We start from the raw sequence: 18,916 nt of genomic DNA on the forward strand, positions 1-18,916 counted from the left end.
TATAAATAATTTAATTTATATGGAAAGCTAACAAAAGTAAAATCCAATTTTGATTCTAATTGAACTCTCTCTCTCTCTCTCTCTCTCTCTCTCTCTCTCTCTCTCTCTCTCTCTCTCTCTCTCCCTCTCTCTCTATATATATATATATGTATGTATGTATGTATGTATGTTTATGTGTGTGTGTGTGTGTTATTTTATAAATTAAAAAATTTATTTTGAAATTTCTTGTAAAAGGGAAGATAATATATATCATGTTAAAGTTTTGTTTTAAGTATAAATTATGTAAACTTATGTTAATATGAAAACACAAATGTAAAGAAATTGGTAAGAGATTTATGTGAAGTGTTTACAAATAAAGTAAGATAAGATTAAAAAGGCACTATAATAAAATTACAAATTTGAAGTTTCAAGTTCATTATTTATCCCTACACTTGCATTTTAGGAGAAAACTCCTAAAAATAACAAGGAAAGGAAATAAATTGAAAGACAAGAAATTACACAAACTAGCATATATATGACATTTGGTAAACTTATGTTACCAAGCTTTGATCATCTCCCATCATCGAAGGCCAACATTTCGTGATGTTTCACATTATCATAACCAATGGTTATTTTACTACTAACATCATATTCACAAGAATCAGATGGCCCACCAAGTAAGTATTCAGTCTCTTCCAAGTTGGAACCTACATTAACCCACGAATGCTTTTCCATCTTTCTTAAACCTTGAAGTTCCATTGCTACTTCCTTCATATTAGGTCTATCCTCCCCTTTCAATCTTAAGCACCTCGTTGCAAGATTTGAAACTTCTTTCATTTGCTCTGCATTTTCTTCATTCGCTATATTCTTCTCAAGAACTTCAAACAATCTATTTTCTTTCAAAGAAGAAAGAAAATACAAAGCAAGGCTTCTTTCCTCCTCAGGCCTATCAAATGAAATTGCCTTTTTCCCTGTTAATAACTCCACAAGGACCACTCCAAAACTATAAACATCACTTTTCTCTGTCAATTGGCTTGTGTGCAAGTATTCAGGATCTAAATATCCAAAAGTTCCTTGCACCATTGTAGCTATGGCTTGTGTTTGGTCAAGTGGAACTAATCTTGACGCTCCAAAATCTGATACCTTTGCTATGTGTTTACCATCTAGTAATATGTTTGAAGACTTGACATCTCTATGGATTATAGGTGGAGAAGCTGAAGAGTGCAAATACAAAAGTGTTTCTGCAAATTCTGTAGCTATCCTAAGACGAGTTTCCCATGGTACAATGGACACCTTGCTTTCATGGTGTATGTACTCAAAGAGAGTACCATTAGGTACAAATTCATAAACTAGCAAAGGAACTTGTATCTCTAAACAACAACCCAATAGTTTAACCACATTCGTGTGGTTAATTTGAGAAAGTACAACTAACTCATTGATGAACTGCTCAATTTGGCTTTCATCTACTATTTTTGACTTCTTAATGGCCACAATTCTATCATCCGGTAAAAATCCTTTATAAACAGTACCAAACCCTCCTCGACCAATGATTAGATTTTCATCATAATTGTTGGTAGCCTTCTCCAACTCTTCTGTTGTAAAGATTTTTACCACGTTAGTTGAATTATCTTGTCTAGAGAGTTGTTGTTGTAATATTAAACCACCATTCTGCTGAAAGAACCTTTGTTTAATCTTCATTAGCTTTCTTTGATTTACTATCAAGTACAGCGAAGAGCTACAGACAAGCATAGCTATAATGCATATGCCAATACCTATATTTGAAAGAAACAAATGTAATACTCCATATATATACACAAAGAGACGTTGTATAGTTTCTTTTTCTTTTCAAAAATTTGGGAATCAAGTCAATTTAAATCTATATTATATTTGAAAGTTAAAATGCTAAAGAAGAGAACAAGAGAGGCTAGAAACAATGAAGAAAACTTTCTTTCTCACAATGTAAAAATAAAGATAAAATATAATAAAATTTGACAATATAAGAGATCAATTTTGAGAGTATTACCATTCCAAAAAAAAAAACGAAAGATTTTGAGAGTATTAGCTTTCTTCAGAGAGAGAGAGAGAGAGAGAGAGAGAGAGAGAGGACTATTTCACTCTCTATTCCCATTCTCTCATTGCATGCAGATATTTCCAGATTGGCAAGACTTCAATTAAATATATCATATTACAGTATTTCAATTTAATCTTTTTTATTTGCTGATAACCAAAAGTAAATAAAAAAAGTAACAAACTAGCTAGGCTAAAAATTTAATCAATTTAANAAAAAAAAAAAAAAACTTTGCTTAAAGTTCATTATTTGTTTTATATTATTTTAATAAATAACCACAATTTTTCTCAAAAAAAAAAAAACCATAATTACCCTTGCATACCTTTAGTGCGATGGTCACTCCACAAGTATAAGTGGGAGGTAAGGGCTCAAGTTCAAATCTCCAAGAGGGAGCTTCACATACATATACACTTAGATTAGGATAGAGTATAATTTTTATCTTGTATCAAAAAATAAATAACCATAATTATTTTTAATAATAAAAGTTGGATCCTACACGTTGTGTTTGCACTGTATGATTCAACGTAAGTAGTAAAGTTGCAGGACATAATTTCTTCATATAACTTATTATAGGTACCTTAAATTTTTAACACAATTTACTTTAAGTGAAAATCTATTTTAAATATTTTTTTAAAGTAAAAATAATAGTCCAATTTAAATTAAAAAATCAAAAGTCTAAAGAAATTTAATAAGAGTTGAATTTTTTATAATGTTTGTCCTATGTATCAAAATGCTTCATAACGTCTCAAATGTATTAATTTACTTCATAACCTTTTTCTTTGTATCAAAATAATCTTTACCATTAACTAGTGCATAAAAAAAGCTAACGTGGTTAATTGGGAATATCGTTAATGCATATCAGATTTTAATAGCGTCTAACACTTAAAAACTTTTTATTTATTATTATGGTTATGCAGTTTTACAATCTTATTGGATGTCTTGGACACCCGGCCTCCATGGCTTTGCATTAATTTCATCTGGATTTGGTTCTCATTTCTCACTCATCGATCTTAGTTCCGGTCCCTCCATTATATATTTATATTTCAACTCAATCAATTCAAACATATGGACTACAATTGCGTGAGATGGCAAAATTGGCAACGACTTCAATTCACTAAGGTAAGAAGCAAAACCACTTGTTGGACACGCGCACAAGGAGCATGAACCAGTCAACTTCCACCGTCTGAGATTTGAGTTAGCTCAATTATTAAGTTCTTTTGTTCTTAAATAAAGAATTTGTGGTTTAATTATTGTCTACGCTAAACTAAAATAGTACCTTAGTCTAAATTAATATTTTAATCTGATAATAAATAACAATCATAAAAAGTCGACACTAAAAATTAAAATTAAAACTCTCATTAAAAGGAAAAAAAGAAAAAAAAAAAGGTATGCTCGAAATATAAAACTTTAAAAATAAATATAATACTTCTTGAATGCAATTAATTAAAAATAGAAGATTTTTTTTTTTTTTTTTTTTTTGGGTTAAAAGGCAGCAGAAGTATTGGCAGACCCTTTAGGCTCCGCTTGGGAGTTCATAAGGGAATGGAATGGAATGGAATGAGATAATCATAAGGGAATAGAAAGGAATGGAATGGAATGAAATGTATTTAAGTAAGAGAAAGGAATGGAAAAGAATGGAATGGAATGAAATTAAGTAACCTTGTTTGGATGTTTTAAAATAAAGGAATGGAAAGGAATGAAAATGAATGGAATGTAAGTAATCCTGTTTGGGAGCAACATGGAGGGAACAGAATGGAATCATTTTATGACAATATTACTATTAAACCCCTGTTTTAAAATAAAGGGTTGAATATATAGGGGTATTTTAGGAGTTTTAGTAAAAAAATTATTAAATCTAATTCTATTCCCTTCCATTCCTCTCAATTTTGGGGGGAATGAAAATTTGAGGTCTTAAGAGAATAGAAAGGAATGGGTGTTCTCTCCTACCCATTCCATTCCCTCCCACTTAAACTCCCAAACAAGGGAATAGATCTATTAAAACTCCCAAACAAGAGAAGAGAAGAATATTCTAAAATTATTCTTTTTATTCATTTCTATTCAATTCCATTCTCCCCTCCCAAGCGGAGCCTTAGAGAATACAGACCCTTTGCATCAAAATCCAAAATATATTAAAAATAGGGGTCATTCTACCGTACCCCCCCAAAAAAAGGGGGGGTACGGTACCCACCTATATCCAAGCCATTAATTTTTTATGGTTTTGATCTTGTCCATTGATGCAATTTTAAAGGTTTTTGGTTACCGGTTAAACAGGTTTTATATATAAACAAAAAACTAAAACATTCATTCCTGTCTCACGTTTGCTTCTCTACCTCTCTTCTTCCTTTGCTTATTGCTCTGACCCTCAAATCGTTGATTCCTCTGTCTGCATCACCACATCTGCGGCGCAACCCACAAACAGTCAGAGCCTGGCGCACCCACAAACAGTCAGAGCCCGGCGCACCCACAACCTCAAATCGGAGGCGCTTCTTCTCATCCAATCCACTCATCGGCGCCCAACTCAGCGGCGCTTCATCTCTTCCCGGACGACTCGGCGACGCTTCTTCTCTTCCATTCTAAATCGGTGGCGCCACCCACAATCTTCGGGTTCTCTCTTTACATATGATTAATGCTGATATGGGTTTATGTTATTTCTCTAAACTTTGTGGGTTTATGATAGTATTGTTTTGTTTGAGTTTCGGTTCTTGTATATTTGACAAATTAATCTTTACAAATTGATTGCCTAGATCACTACTGCCATGTGAAACGAAATTGTAATAAGGTTGCCGATGCTTTGGCAAAGAAATCTCGGTTGGGCTAGAATTAGAACGTGACTCCTACGTTCTATAATTTTTGTTGTATTTTTGTGTTAAAAAAAATNTAAAATTCAGTAATACTAGTTTGTTAATTGTTTTATCATTTGCTAAATTACTAGTTTCTTAATTGTTGCATCTAAGAATTTAGCCCAAAATAATAATAAAAATCGTTGGATCCAGGAGACATCAATCTTATATTAAATTCACTATGCCCAGTGTTTGCTCCATGAATGTACCCCAATTGCAAGCAACTACAGATCATAGCTAAATGTATGAAGCTTTTATCATTAGGTTACGAATGGACCACATACCTGCAATTTTCTTATGCTTGGTTGCTCATCCAATTTCATTGTATATTTTTAGTCATTGCTTTTAGTTTAGACTTTAGACTTTAGAGCAAGCACATCATATTAATTAAGTAATCACTACGAATCCTATAGAGATTATCGGTCCAGTGATGCACTCTATGACTCTAAACAAAATATAATAAGACATCTAATCTAATATAATTCCTTGTAACTTTTGTTTTTTTTTTCACTTCCAAACGTGGACATGGCCTTAAGTTAAAGAGTGATAAAGACAATTAAAACCACAAGAAAAACATGAACCACACGGCACAGTACCGCCGCTTATTATTATAGACCATAAAAAGCCCTTCCTTTGACATGGACATCCTTTCACCCTTACACATCCCACTCCCGTGAGTATTTTTGTCTTGCTAGTTGCTACTGTTGGGCTTTTGTTTGTATCGTCCTATTAAAAAATTAAATAGACATCTTTGAATTGACACCATTTTGCTTGCACATCAAATCATCTCCTAATACTCTGTGTTATCTTTCTTTATTATCATCAACCTAAGTTTTCTATCGGTTTGGAATTTTGTTACTTTAATATTTAATCGTGCTTAGCACGAGCCAATTATTGGGTCTACATTTTTTTTTTAAGATAGAATAAGATTTTTTTTTTAAATAAAAGAAAAAAAAATTAAGAAAAGGTTAGTGTGGGAGGGAAGGTTTATGAGTGGCACTCTTGTTAAACTGGACTCGAGGTGCAATTGGGAGCAACCTACCTTCAAATCAATTCTAATCCAGCTGAGATGGCCAAAACATCCGATGAGCAAATATCCCTTAGGGGCATCCAATACTTGAGGAAGTATCATTAGAGCAGCCACGTGGCAAACAAGGTTGAAGCCACCCCAATTGAGAATTGGGCAGCCGAAGAAGGCAATGATAACAGATACAAATAAAGATAGGAAGAAACTTTTCTATAAAGCAACCATCACCTCTGCATTGAATGCACTACAACAACCCAACTAGCCGCATTTATGGCAAAATGACCCCTGAACAGTGCACTTGCAGCTTGTATCCTACTCTACCACCACTAGCAAAACAATGATGGGTAGTGGAAGGATGTGATTGAAGTGGCTATAAAAGAAAGGAAGATCCTACATGAACGGGATCAAAAAATGAGAGAGAGAGAGAGAGACCGGACTATAAACTGTAATTCTCTTCAAGTACAATAGATTCTCGGTCAGAGGAGAGATAAATAAGAATTTCACTCTTCCTTGTTAAATTTCTGTCATTGTTAAGCCATTCTTGTGGCCAACCTTACTTCTTTAATCACTCTTCCGAGGAATCCAAGTGTTGATTTGTATATCTATCTCCACAAATTAATTGTATTGGGTTCCAATCTTAGCCCATCATAAATGGGTTGGGCCTGAGATTTTACCCCCTACAGTTAATAAGGTAGAATAAGATTTGAACTCATAGTTTTTTTTTTTTAGTTTTACTGAAAATACCACGAATTTTATTCAGATTGAAAATCAATAATTATATCTTGGAGAAAGAGTTTGTTCAAAGAAGTAAAAATTTTGATTCTCTTCAACTTAAGCAGAAAAATCATCATTACTTAAAGCATATATATATATATATATTTTTTTTTATATAAAGAAGCCCTTAAAAATTTCAAACATATAAGGTAAGATTTTTTTTTTTTCACACCCCGTGGAGTGAACTTATAATTATTATGGGTTAACTTCTTGAGGAAAAAAAAATCGTTTGAATTATAGTTACAGGTTGATAATGATTAACCTTTATTATCATCAGTTATTGAATTTTTTTATTTATTTATTTGGTGGTGTTCAAATCCAATTAGAACTTCAAGGGAAAAAGGAATAATTATCAGTCAAGTGTTTTTTATAGAAAAAATCAGTTAAGCTTAATAAGAGGTCCTCTTTTAATGGGATATTATCAATTTACTAACTACTCCATAAGTCTTCTACTAGAACACCCATATTGGTCCATAACCACCGCCTCCTGTCTCTCTCTATCTCTATCTGTCACACATAAATTAGTGAAACAGTCCTTTTCAAATTGGGTCTCTTTGAGTTGAGAGACGCATGCCATCCACTTGGGACCGACACCTACATGGTAGTTGCAGATGCCAATAAGCAGAATATACTTTGCTCTGTTCTGCACAAAAATAAAAAATCCTCTCTCTTTTTCCGTCTATTTAATCTTTATCTGTATCATTCTCTCCTCCTCTTCACCCCTCTCTCTCTCTCTCTCTCTCTCTCTCTCTCTCACGCGCACACACAATGATAATAAACATGGAAATTTTTTTTACTCTCTTGACCCTCACGATCATTGTCGTTTCTGTTATTATAACCTGGGTTAATAATGACCTTCGCAAGCTTCATGACGTTACCGTAAAATCGGTGCCTAAACTCGAAGTTGAACCCAAAATTCGAGTTGGGCTTGTTGAGAAAATTGATGACAATAAAAGCATAAGCGAAACCGAAGTGTTGGTTCAGGAAAAGTTGGGAATTCAAGAATCTGAAGGATGTGACTGTGAGTCACCGAAGGAGGACGACAGCAGTAGGGAGGTAGTTAAGATCGTTGAAGTGGGAGAGAAACCTGACGTAGGAGACAAGGTATTTGATAAAAGTCCCGGAAAGGAAAAGCTTCGTGAGATTGAGTTTGACAAGAATGGAGGTGATAAGTTAATTGATTTAGAGGATGATTGGGAATGGGAAGGGATCGAGAGGACTGAATTGGAAAAGGTCTTCGGTGCCGCGGTGGCGTTTGTCGGTTCTGTTGATAATGCTGATCGAGTTTCGAGTCTTGGAAGCAATTTGAAGATGCAGTTATATGGGCTTCACAAGATTGCTACACAAGGGCCTTGCCATGAACCCCAACCAATGGCATTGAAGCTCTCTGCTCGCGCAAAGTGGTAAATAGCTAGTCAATAATTTTTTTTTTTTAGAGCAAGTGCTAGGTTGTTTATATATTGTGGTTGCTAATTTGTCTTGTAGTATTGGTTTTCTTATATGTGATTGCCACTTTTGAGATGCCTTTAATTAATAGGTGAAGCAAGATCTTTGGTGTAAATTGATAAAATTGTTTCAAATCGAATGCATGGAGGTGTGTGTAACCTGCATTGGGTTGGTTGAGAAAAATCTAATTTACCAAGCTCATAGTACAATTTATAATCATGATTACATATGCAAAAGATAGTGTTGTGGTGAGCGAACATACAAACATTTTAAGACCACCAAAAAAAAAAAAAAAATTCAATCCACAATGTTTGCCGTAATTGTCCACATGGCAGACTATGAGTGGTGGGTCCATATGAAAGTAACAGATTTCCAATGTAGGAAAGTTGTAGCAAAAATTGTGGCTTTTTACGTGGACTAGAATTACTCTTAAACATTAGGCATAAAAGCATAGCAGATAAAGAGTCTTGGAAAAAAGCATATTGATAATCAAAAATTGAGTAAAAAACAACAACAAAGAATGTGGTCGGTTGTGGCTGATGGACTGAAATGTTGAAATGATACCTGTGTTTGGTATATTTATTACAGCCAATGTTGAAATCGATCAGAAATCTAGTTTAGCTATAAGTGTCAACACAGATGGACTTAATGTGTAAACAAATTAAGACCTTTCCTTCTAGTGTATAGCTTGATTAGTAGTCATCCTAATAGGTTTTTGGCTATACTTCAATGGGTGATTTAATTGATGAAGGTTACTAATTACATTATGCAGGAATGCTTGGCAACAGCTTGGGAACATGAGTCCAGAAATGGCAATGGAGCTGTACATCTCCCTTCTCTCAAGAAGCATTCCTGGGTGGATGCAAGATGATTTTGTTGTAAGGCTTTGCTTTTGGATTTGTCCTATTAGTGATTTTCTTTGATGGGGAATGGGGTTCATAATCCTGGCATGTATTTATTGGTACAGGGAGATCATGAACATGTTTTAGCAGAGGTTGAAGTATTTAAGAAGCTAGCTTCTGATTTAAAGAGTTTGCTACCAATCAAACCAGGTGCTGTAGATGAAAGGTACTTGATATTAGTGGATCATTGGATGGTGTTTTTGAAAAAAAAAAAAAAAATTCAATCCACAATGTTTGCCGTAATTGTCCACATGGCAGACTATGAGTGGTGGGTCCATATGAAAGTAACAGATTTCCAATGTAGGAAAGTTGTAGCAAAAATTGTGGCTTTTTACGTGGACTAGAATTACTCTTAAACATTAGGCATAAAAGCATAGCAGATAAAGAGTCTTGGAAAAAAGCATATTGATAATCAAAAATTGAGTAAAAAACAACAACAAAGAATGTGGTCGGTTGTGGCTGATGGACTGAAATGTTGAAATGATACCTGTGTTTGGTATATTTATTACAGCCAATGTTGAAATCGATCAGAAATCTAGTTTAGCTATAAGTGTCAACACAGATGGACTTAATGTGTAAACAAATTAAGACCTTTCCTTCTAGTGTATAGCTTGATTAGTAGTCATCCTAATAGGTTTTTGGCTATACTTCAATGGGTGATTTAATTGATGAAGGTTACTAATTACATTATGCAGGAATGCTTGGCAACAGCTTGGGAACATGAGTCCAGAAATGGCAATGGAGCTGTACATCTCCCTTCTCTCAAGAAGCATTCCTGGGTGGATGCAAGATGATTTTGTTGTAAGGCTTTGCTTTTGGATTTGTCCTATTAGTGATTTTCTTTGATGGGGAATGGGGTTCATAATCCTGGCATGTATTTATTGGTACAGGGAGATCATGAACATGTTTTAGCAGAGGTTGAAGTATTTAAGAAGCTAGCTTCTGATTTAAAGAGTTTGCTACCAATCAAACCAGGTGCTGTAGATGAAAGGTACTTGATATTAGTGGATCATTGGATGGTGTTTTTGTCTCAGCAGTTATCACTTCTCCTGCAAGAACTGACTTTATTCTCACCGTTTTCTTTATTGGCAGGAAAATGGAGATAAAGCCTTGTTTTGAGGGATTGGATGTAAATGCATTTGGGGTCCAAACTACTTAATTTGGTATGCACATGCTTATTTGGTTAGGATATTCCTTGCTTTAATTTTTTTATAGACTTGCATGCCAGACAGTGTATGGTGTAATGGAGAAACTTGGCAAACATAAACGGAATGTTTCTATTATTATGTCTTGCAAATCATAGGCAAATTGAGTATTACAATTTTCAATGATGTGCATCAGAAAAGGAAAACTTTATAGTCCATGCAAATTAACATTTTCCATATGAAAAATACTTGGAGATGTCTGTAAGGCTGAGATTGGCTGTAACATCTTTTGAAAATGTGGAATAAAATGGATTGAGAAATATATATATATATATATATGTGGATTATAATCCATTTTCCTGTAAATATAAGTAATAGTTTGCAACTATAGCATTTCAATTAAAATTGCAACACTTATGAGCTTTTCAGGGATCTGGTTAACAATATAGAACTTGTATAAAAGAAGATACATGTCTATCATAAATATCTGCCGTTCAATATTCCATTGGATCAATTGGTTATTTTTCCTTTTCTGTATGCACTGTTTAAGTGTATTGCAGCTTTCACCTATGAATTTAGCTTTGGCAAGTTTCCCCCGAAAAAAAAAAAATTTAACTTTGGCAAGGGGGACACACACTTAAAATTTACAAAGACATATATGTATGTCAATATGTGTATGTATATTTTTGCATTAGATTATGATTATGTCATTGCCAAAATTATTTTGAGACTGTATACATATATTGAATCAAGAAACCACTAGTGGGATAGTAAAATCTAGTATCTACCAAAGCACAACTACAATGTGTCAGATTCAAAGATTAAGGTAATGACACATCTGGCATTTTTCTTCTTAGGTAATCCTTTACTTTATGGTCAGCATTTGTTTGGCTATGTAGTTGATATGATTCAATTTAAGGGATAGTTTTCAAGTTAAGTGCTCCAACATAAAATGTATTGCATTTCACTAACTAGGCTTGTTTTCTTCTTCAGGTCAAGGACATGCACTTGCCAGTTGCTCTTCATCAGCAGAGTGGCAACTCCTACATTCTCACAGCAAGGATGAGGAGTTCGCTTTGAGGATTGGAATCATTAGGCTGGTTTTAACCTAGTAGATATTGCAATGTTCTGTGGCAATAAAAAAACTGAACTTGTATTTATGGCATAACGTATTTTCAGTTCCTGCTTCAGCCTGTTTCAATGAGTTAACAGTAAAAGTATATATGATTTTAGGCCTAGGAATTCTTTTAGTAGATCTGTTTCCTTGATTATGAGGAAAAGGGAAATTTAGAATCTTTCAATCCTCCATGAAATTAGGAAACTCATTTTGTACAGGTAGCTGAGCCAATAAGATTTCCATTGCATTGTTTAATTTTTTAAGTGCTTGAGACTTTCTAATCTTCTTCACGTATTCTACAGCATAAGGAACACTGCAGATCCTCAAATTTACATTCAACCAACATTTATTTAGATGCTGCCAAAATTAAGCACTAAAGCTTAACTTAAGTTGATGCTCCTTTTTACCAACCGCATGCGTAAGCATGCACCTGTGTTGGTGAATGATGCATCAAAATAGCCTGATTAGATGAGTTGTAATCATTACTTCCAATGTGATATCTTTTCATAAATACGTGTGAAACTTGTAATTGTTATGCTTTGTTTTGAAGGAAAAAGAAAAAAAAGAACTACTAAAGTTTGAAATTAGGATGACCTACTTAGGCCAATTTTTGGTACAACTCTCCCATCATACTAAAAATTTCTCCTTTTTGGGGGGCCAAACTCGAAAACTATGTTAACGAATTGTCGAGACTCAGGATAGCAAACTCACGTTAGCTAACAACACAACCCATCATTATCAATATTAATACTCGATTTGTCATCCCAAGCCCAGGTTCAATGCCCTTGCCCATGGGCCATAAAGAAAGAGAGTATGGAAGATTATGGAAATATGAAAGAGAACTTCTTCGATTATTTGTAATATACAGATGGCTTGCATCTCTTATACAGAAAAAGAGGATGCAATAGGTGCAAATCACAAAATAAATCATAAACGAATATGTAAGTGGGCAAAAGGCTGGCCTATTCCGAGACCAATCTAGGCTCATCCAGAGTTAGTTCGGCCCAAGATAGGCCCGCACCAACTAGATGAATGCTGAGCTGTTTTAAGCAAGGGACCCTCCTTGGCAGTTGCATTCCAAGAAACGTCCATCACAGCCGAGGACATAAAACAGTGCCTTAGGGGGAATCCACTTTCCGAACATAGGATTCGGCATTAGGTACAAGTTACTAGAAAATCATTTCAGCAGCAGGATAATAGGGCCCACTTCTAGTGCATGATGGGATACGTAGAAATAGTGACATAGACTCAGAAACTCATTTAGGCCCCATCCACATACGTGTAGAATATTCTCTTATCATGATGAGTCCACTAAGAGATTGGTATTAAAGGGGAAAGGAAAATCAAAGATGGGGTTAGAAGAAAATAAGGAGAGAAACATGAATGAAAGGTGAGGAATTATAATTTGATACTAGGATTAAGTGATCCAATTCGGACACCTAAAAAGGGGACCTCGGCTACTCAGTACTCACCTTGGACAACTGCTTTTCAAATGAATAAACACCACACCACTGCTTCAAACCATCACCTGCTAGCCCAACCTTTTTTGGGACCTTCCATTGTGGGCCAAGCCCAAAGCAGAATACAAATTAATTGGAGGTTTTGATCTAACGGGCTTAAGGCTGTTGGGAAGACCACCATATAATACTTACAATTTTTATACCAATAGGACAATATGTGTTTCCTCTAATAAATGACTATTTACAAATTTCCATTAAATAGGTGAACACATAATATTATGACTTTAAAAAAAAAAAAAAATACTATGACTTTTTTACTATAGATATATATATCTTTTCTTTATGTGGTGCAACTATGTACATAGGTTCTTAATTGTTCCTTAACTATTTTTAAAGGTCCACATCTCTTTTGAAAAGTTTATCTTATCCCCCAATCTTCTTCTTCTTTTTTATTTTTTAATTTTTTTTATGGGTTTAGTTAACGGGTGCTTTTAGAGCATTTACTGATAAATAATTTTAGAAAAATTTTGATACCACTTTATGAGAAGTAGAAAAAAATTAGTTATTTTTTGTATTTTTCTATAAAAAAGTTTTTGAAAATATTTTTTAAAACAATATCTTTAGAGCATCTGTTCACTATTCTATTTTTTTTTTTCAATTATTAGTTATAACTTATAACTAATAAGTGAATAGCCCCTCCTGTTTTGTTGATGTTATCAGGAGGGAAGCTGGGTGCCTTGTTGTTTTGTAGTTCTTTTCTTCTTTTGTAGTTCTTTTCTTCTGGAATAAAATTTTTCATTCATTAAAAAAAGAAAAAGAAAAGAAAAAGAAAAAGAAAGAATAGACCCTTTAAAATAAATCAATCAATCAAAGAAATAAAAGGAAACGGTGCGTTGCGGCCAACTGGAAGTCTGGAAGTTGCTAAAAACGGCGCGTTTTCATTTGCAGTTGGAGAGCCAAAATTCGCTCCCTCGTCATCAGCTTCAAACGAGTCACTCTCTTTTCCGGTCCACTATTCAGATCTGAACCCGACCAAACCTGTCCCTCTCTCTCTTTCTCTCGCTTGCTCTCATTCAATTTATCAATGGCTCACGATCTAGGTTTTCTCTGAGATCCGAACCAATTACAAATCACACTTAAAACCTCATTTCCAGCAACACATAATGGGGGTGGTAATCGATAGCTCCATTTGGGAACCAAATCCCGCGCTCTTCATATTCATCTTCATCTCCTGCCTCTTCTCCATATTCCTCTTCCCTTATGCCTCCAACAACAGCTCCAACAAAACCTCGACTCTCTTCGACCATGGAATCCCCTCTTCCTTCCTTCGTTTCCAGCGGAAATTTCTCTTCCTCTATTCCCTCGCTTCAGGTCAGTCTCTTTTATGCTCTATATATATATATATATATATCAAAATCCTAATTAACACTTCAATCATACTCTTCTTTTACAATGTGGAATCCTATTTCAATTCTGATTTTCTCGGCAAACAAACTGACTGATTTCTATTTGGTGAATTATTGTCCGATTAGATTTCGGATCGGTTATCTGATTTTTTGTTGTCCTTTTGCAAATCTCACAGCAATGGAAGGACTGTGGTCAGTGTTTGGAGAGTTCGAGCTAGCTTATTATGGTGTTAGCAGAGAGCAAATGGTTTTGTATCTCTGTGTTGGTTCTGCAGCTGCTCTTTTCGTTGGCACTTTCTTAGGCGTGCTTTCCGATTTAATGTAAGTGCTCCTTTTGCCATTTATTTAATTGCTATTTGTATGGATTATTCATAATTTAAATTGAAGAAGAAAAAGGAAAAATTAAATTTATGTTCGTTATGAAATAAAATTGAATAGTTATAAATTAATGTATTCTGAATTCTTGAACAGATGAATAGTTTGAAAATTTAGAGTTAGCTGGGGAAAAATAGGTACTTAGGAAATAATTTTTGAACAAATTTGAAGTCGAGAACTTACCTAAAAAAATAGAAGAAGAAAGAGTTTGCAGGTGATAAAGGCTCTCATTTTCAGTAATCTTAGTTGATACAGAATCATTGCCAGGTTTTTGTATATCGGTGCAGAATTCAGACCTAGATATTGGACTTCTGGTGTTTAACTTTCATGTTTTTTATGTAAGGCTTTTAAACATAACGTGTGAACGTGATAGAACTGAGTCTTCTTTTTCAATGCTGTGACATCTTTGGAGCATTAATTTTTCAAGTTTGTGGAATGGAATATGTTGTAAACTCTTACGAAATTGTTTATATTCCTGTGTGTAGAGGTCAAGCAAAATTTTGTCTGATTTTTTGCATCCTTCACCTCTTTGTCGGCATATGGAAGAGGGTTACTTCTCATCCAAGTGTTCTGGTGGCAAGCACCTGCTTGTCTCTCACCTCTTCAATATTTTCATTCAGTTTTGAGACGTGGATGGTCGTTCAACATGAAAAGGTTTGTTAAGAGAGATCATTCTTCACTTTTTATTTTTCAGTACTTGATGTAGGTGCCATAATTTTTTTCCTCATGGAAGTGACCCAGTCCTAGCCTAAGTATGTTTACCTGATTAAGTGATTAGTTCCTGTTTCATTTGGACTCATGTTATGGGACTGAATTCCTGTGTGACATCATAGGCATATGTTGAATAGCTGAATTGCTAGTGATTATGGTTTTTGTGTCTCTTTCTTTGCAGCAAGGGCACAGGCAAGATTCAATGAGTGATACATTTTGGTTAATGACTTTTTTTGAGTCTGCATCTTTCATCGGAAGCCAGGTGTTAGCAAATTGGCTGGTTGGTGATAATTTGGAAAAGAACATAGTATCTCCTTCCACTGCAGCTATCTTCTTGGCAATGATATGCATTATTTGTTTTACTAGAGGATTGACAGGAACTATACAAACAACTTCATTTACGGAGTATAGAATGTCTTTCAATGCATATATTTTTGGTGGTAAGAGTCCCCTCTTTTTAATAAAATCTATCTTGCCTTTTCTTTTACTTACGCAAACTATTTCTGGGCAACTTTAAAATGACAGTCAAATCAATTATTAACTAAGAGCAATTGGGACTGGAATGATACAGTTATCATGACACTACGAAATCATTCAAGATAGAAAAATAACTGAACTAATTGTTCAAATTCTTTTATAAATTTTTTTTAATGTTTCATGCGGCTGTCATCTTGTTGACAGATTCTTTGCTGCCTTCAAATGATACTTGCCATGGTCCATTTTTATTTGCTTTGGACTTGATCCAGTTTTTTACTTGTCATCATTGTCTTCCTCCTTTTGCTCTCCTTTTTTACTAGACGAACTCTTTATGATTGGCAGATAAAAGAATTTGGCTTTTGGCATGGGCACAAGCTTGTCTTCACTTCTCCATTGCAGTGTTTTGGATTCTATGGGCCCCAACATTAGTGGTATGGTATAAAAATTTTTGATGCAAAATCATTACATCCGAAACACTATTTTGCAGGATGGGTCTTTTATTTTATTATTCTTTTTAACCTTCTTTAGGTTATTTCAATTCAATGATTCTATACTTTCTAATCTCTCACAGTGACTAGACATGAATACTGACTAGTGAATTATCTACTAAGTTGTGAAACTCTTTGAAACTTGTGTAAATTTAGGCTGATGGACGAGAACTGCATCTAGGGTTGATATATCCTTGTTTGCTGGGTGCGAGAATGCTAGGAAGCACAGTATTCCCATGGCTTATTAGTGGACCATCATCACTTCGCACTGAGGATTTCCTAGTATATTCCTTTATTATAATGGGACTTGTTTTGTCTATAGTAGCTTATGATTATCAGGTACACATCTTATATTTATGGGATTATGAGAAATATATTTTTCTGTTGTGGCTCTGGTGTAAGATGTTGGGACATTTACACTGTTCATTTCTAATCTGCAGGAAATTGGAGTTTTAGTCACACTATTTTGCTTGTTCCATGCTTGCGTTGGCCTGATTTTACCTTCACTTGCCAAATTGAGGACAATGTATGCTAAACTAAGTGTTCTATCTTATAACTTTAGAAGAGTCGGCTGTAAATTTTGTTATGCATTCTTTGTGGTGCCTCGTATCTGTGGTTCGAACTCCGCCTCTCCCTCCCCCACTATTTTACCTATGAAAAAAAAAAAAAAAAAAAAAAAAAATGGATCTGTTTCGATAGTTCTCTGCTATTAATTGTGTTTACAGGTATGTGCCAAATGAGCTGCGTGGAGGAATGATAAGCCTTTCTCTAGCCCCTGCAAATGCTGCAATTCTGCTTTTTCTGATCCAAGTGTGTCCCCCTCTCTCACTCTCTCGCTCTCAATAATTGAAAACCTAAATTGTATCTCTCTACTTAAGGCCTTGTTAACTTTGGGAACAGAATTAAACATCTCAGGATCTTGTATTCTGCTGGTTGATTGGTGGCAAACCATTGGTGGACTGATAGCAATTTTGAAGGGGAAATTATGTTAACTGGTAGTTTTTAGCTTTGTGACCTTTTTCTCATTACCCAACAGTGATGGCAATATAATTATACTAGGCTGAGCCTTTATAGCATATCTAGAAATAGAAGATCCAAACTCAATTGCTTACTTATCTATAATTGTTTTCCACCTGAGAATGTCAGAAGTGTGACATATGTAAAATGCTCCTCTTATTCTAATGTTATTTTTTAGGCTGGAGAGAGGTGGAAGTATTGCATGCTTAAAGGGATAGGAAATATAAATTAATTTTACTGAACGATTGTGTACATTATACTCAAAGCTATCCTCTTAAAGAATACCATATAGAGGTTTCTGTTTTCATTCCAAGATATTGTCATATACTTTAGTTGCTAATTGGTATTTTTGCAGGGAGGCTACTATCGCAACATTGGGAATGCAGCAGTAATGGCTTTTGCTGCACTGGGGCTGCTCTCATCAGCTGGTAGCATGCATGTATTGAAGCGATTAGGGAAGCAACCATATCAAAACTGGCACAAATCATGAATTCATACCCAGTGAAGCTCAGGCTTGTCTGCATAGTTGATGAGTTCTGTATGTCTTCATTAGTCCCAGATTGATGGGAAGAAGTAAAAAAGAAAATAGATTTTTTGGCTTCAAGATTCCGCTGATGCTTCAATGAGGTGTATACTGATATAGAAGGAAACAAAAAGGAGAAGAAAAAAATGAAAAACAAAACTAACATTCAACTCTAAAGGAGTCTGAAAAGGAAATTGCTACATGTCTACTGGCACCAATTTGAAGTCTCTTTTGAGCCCTGAAAGTTTTTGAAATTTAATTCTAAGATTCTTTTTTCCAGGCAGTGCCAGTACATCGGCTGGTTAGTCAGGAATATACAAAAAGAATAACATGGTGATTACTGGGTCAGTATTGTTGTGGAAGGAGACTCGTTGTTCTTAGAGGGAGACTCATTGCCATTCAGTTCTGATTGCTTAAATGGTAAAAATCATACAATCACTGCCTCAAGAAATATGAAGATTTGCATCATGCATTTATTCCAATTCTCCAGCAGTGGACCTTGAGTGACTCAGAAGGTGGAGGCTTTGCTTTGGTGATTTTTTTTTTTTTTTTTTTTTTTTTTTTTTTTTTTTTTTTTTTTTTTTTTTTTTTTTTTTTTTTTTTTTTTTTTTTTTCTGTTACTGTGTATGAATGAGTTGAAGTTAATTCCAATAATGGTCCTGAGGGAACTTATATTGCCCTCATTGCGTAGTAAATGGAGTAGAAGTTGCAAGAAGGATGATATTTTTGCATTAAGAGGAAACTGCCACAGCTAATCGGCCAGAAATCTCTTCAATTACTGGACCAGAATTTTGTAGTGTAGTTCACTATTCACTGTTAGTAAATACAAAATATGTCATATGTAGTTGCTACATCAGTAAAACAAATAGACGAGTTTGTATCATTTTGGGGCATTTATTGAAATAGGCGATTGCTTATGAATAATTTTGTAGGAAATTCTTTTTGTAGTGTAATGTCAGACTGCTACGTCTACTGGCAACAACTTTGTTTAACAGAGCTTGAATTAAAGGATCCCAACTTCGAAGTAGATTTGCAAGGAAACCATGATGAGGTGAACTGTTTTTGAGATCGTAGATATGATAGTACCTCTTTACCGTTCCAATTATACAATTCAAAGTCTCTCTTGTATACTTTTTTTTCGTAGTATTGATCGTGTGTGTG

General features: G+C 34.6%; 3 protein-coding genes and 1 long non-coding RNA gene across 5 annotated transcripts; 3 read left to right on the plus strand and 1 right to left on the minus strand.

Moving 5' to 3' along the window:
• Positions 1 to 549: 549 nt before the first annotated feature.
• LOC112008468 (wall-associated receptor kinase 4-like) lies at positions 550 to 4,554 on the minus strand. The gene is made up of 2 exons (XM_065769243.1): positions 4,364 to 4,554; positions 550 to 1,714 (listed from the first exon to the last, which is right to left on the minus strand). Exons 1-2 carry the CDS (start codon positions 4,552 to 4,554, stop codon positions 550 to 552), a joined length of 1,356 nt encoding a protein of 451 aa, XP_065625315.1.
• A 2,634-nt stretch (positions 4,555 to 7,188) lies between these two features.
• Positions 7,189 to 11,553, plus strand: LOC112003580 (acyl-CoA-binding domain-containing protein 5). The gene is made up of 5 exons (XM_065769246.1): positions 7,189 to 8,091; positions 8,907 to 9,012; positions 9,102 to 9,202; positions 10,129 to 10,199; positions 11,175 to 11,553. Exons 1-4 carry the CDS (start codon positions 7,457 to 7,459, stop codon positions 10,193 to 10,195), a joined length of 909 nt encoding a protein of 302 aa, XP_065625318.1. The 5' UTR covers positions 7,189 to 7,456; the 3' UTR covers positions 10,196 to 10,199; positions 11,175 to 11,553.
• LOC136065713 (uncharacterized) lies at positions 9,258 to 10,028 on the plus strand. The gene is made up of 2 exons (XR_010627304.1): positions 9,258 to 9,837; positions 9,927 to 10,028. It is a non-coding gene; the product is annotated as an uncharacterized LOC136065713 (long non-coding RNA).
• Positions 11,554 to 13,646: 2,093 nt separating the features above from the next.
• On the plus strand, positions 13,647 to 18,691 carry LOC112003475 (uncharacterized). 2 transcript variants are annotated; one of them, XR_010627305.1, is made up of 9 exons: positions 13,647 to 14,129; positions 14,341 to 14,485; positions 15,025 to 15,193; positions 15,432 to 15,690; positions 16,070 to 16,158; positions 16,372 to 16,554; positions 16,656 to 16,830; positions 16,941 to 17,025; positions 17,588 to 17,699. XR_010627305.1 is itself a non-coding variant. In XM_024035687.2 (9 exons), the coding sequence occupies exons 1-9, from the start codon at positions 13,922 to 13,924 to the stop codon at positions 17,720 to 17,722; spliced, it is 1,359 nt and encodes a 452-aa protein (XP_023891455.1). In that variant the 5' UTR covers positions 13,649 to 13,921; the 3' UTR covers positions 17,723 to 18,691. The 2 variants fall into 2 exon arrangements, 1 of the variants encoding a protein (XP_023891455.1); XM_024035687.2 differs by having other exon boundaries at positions 13,649 to 14,129; positions 16,656 to 16,741; positions 17,588 to 18,691.
• The last annotated feature ends 225 nt before the right edge of the window (positions 18,692 to 18,916 follow it).

The sequence above is a fragment of the Quercus suber genome, unplaced genomic scaffold, assembly GCF_002906115.3.
Source record: "Quercus suber isolate HL8 unplaced genomic scaffold, Cork oak 2.0 scaffold_1092, whole genome shotgun sequence".
Lineage (NCBI taxonomy): Eukaryota > Viridiplantae > Streptophyta > Magnoliopsida > Fagales > Fagaceae > Quercus > Quercus suber.

Bases quoted from the DNA above. Each gene is read 5' to 3' on its own strand.
- LOC112008468 (XM_065769243.1), bottom strand. From the start codon at position 4,554: ATGAGTGGATTGGATGAGAAGAAGCGCCTCCGATTTGAGGTTGTGGGT. The intron at 1,715-4,363 runs GTGAGACAGGAA...GCTTGTCTGTAG, and splicing joins AGAGAGGTAGAGAAGCAAAC to CTCTTCGCTGTACTTGATAG.
- LOC112003580 (XM_065769246.1), top strand. From the start codon at position 7,457: ATGATAATAAACATGGAAATTTTTTTTACTCTCTTGACCCTCACGATC. The intron at 8,092-8,906 runs GTAAATAGCTAG...TACATTATGCAG, and splicing joins CTCTCTGCTCGCGCAAAGTG to GAATGCTTGGCAACAGCTTG. The intron at 9,203-10,128 runs GTACTTGATATT...CTTTATTGGCAG, and splicing joins CCAGGTGCTGTAGATGAAAG to GAAAATGGAGATAAAGCCTT.
- LOC112003475 (XM_024035687.2), top strand. From the start codon at position 13,922: ATGGGGGTGGTAATCGATAGCTCCATTTGGGAACCAAATCCCGCGCTC. The intron at 14,486-15,024 runs GTAAGTGCTCCT...TCCTGTGTGTAG, and splicing joins GGCGTGCTTTCCGATTTAAT to AGGTCAAGCAAAATTTTGTC. The intron at 15,691-16,069 runs GTAAGAGTCCCC...TATGATTGGCAG, and splicing joins CAATGCATATATTTTTGGTG to ATAAAAGAATTTGGCTTTTG.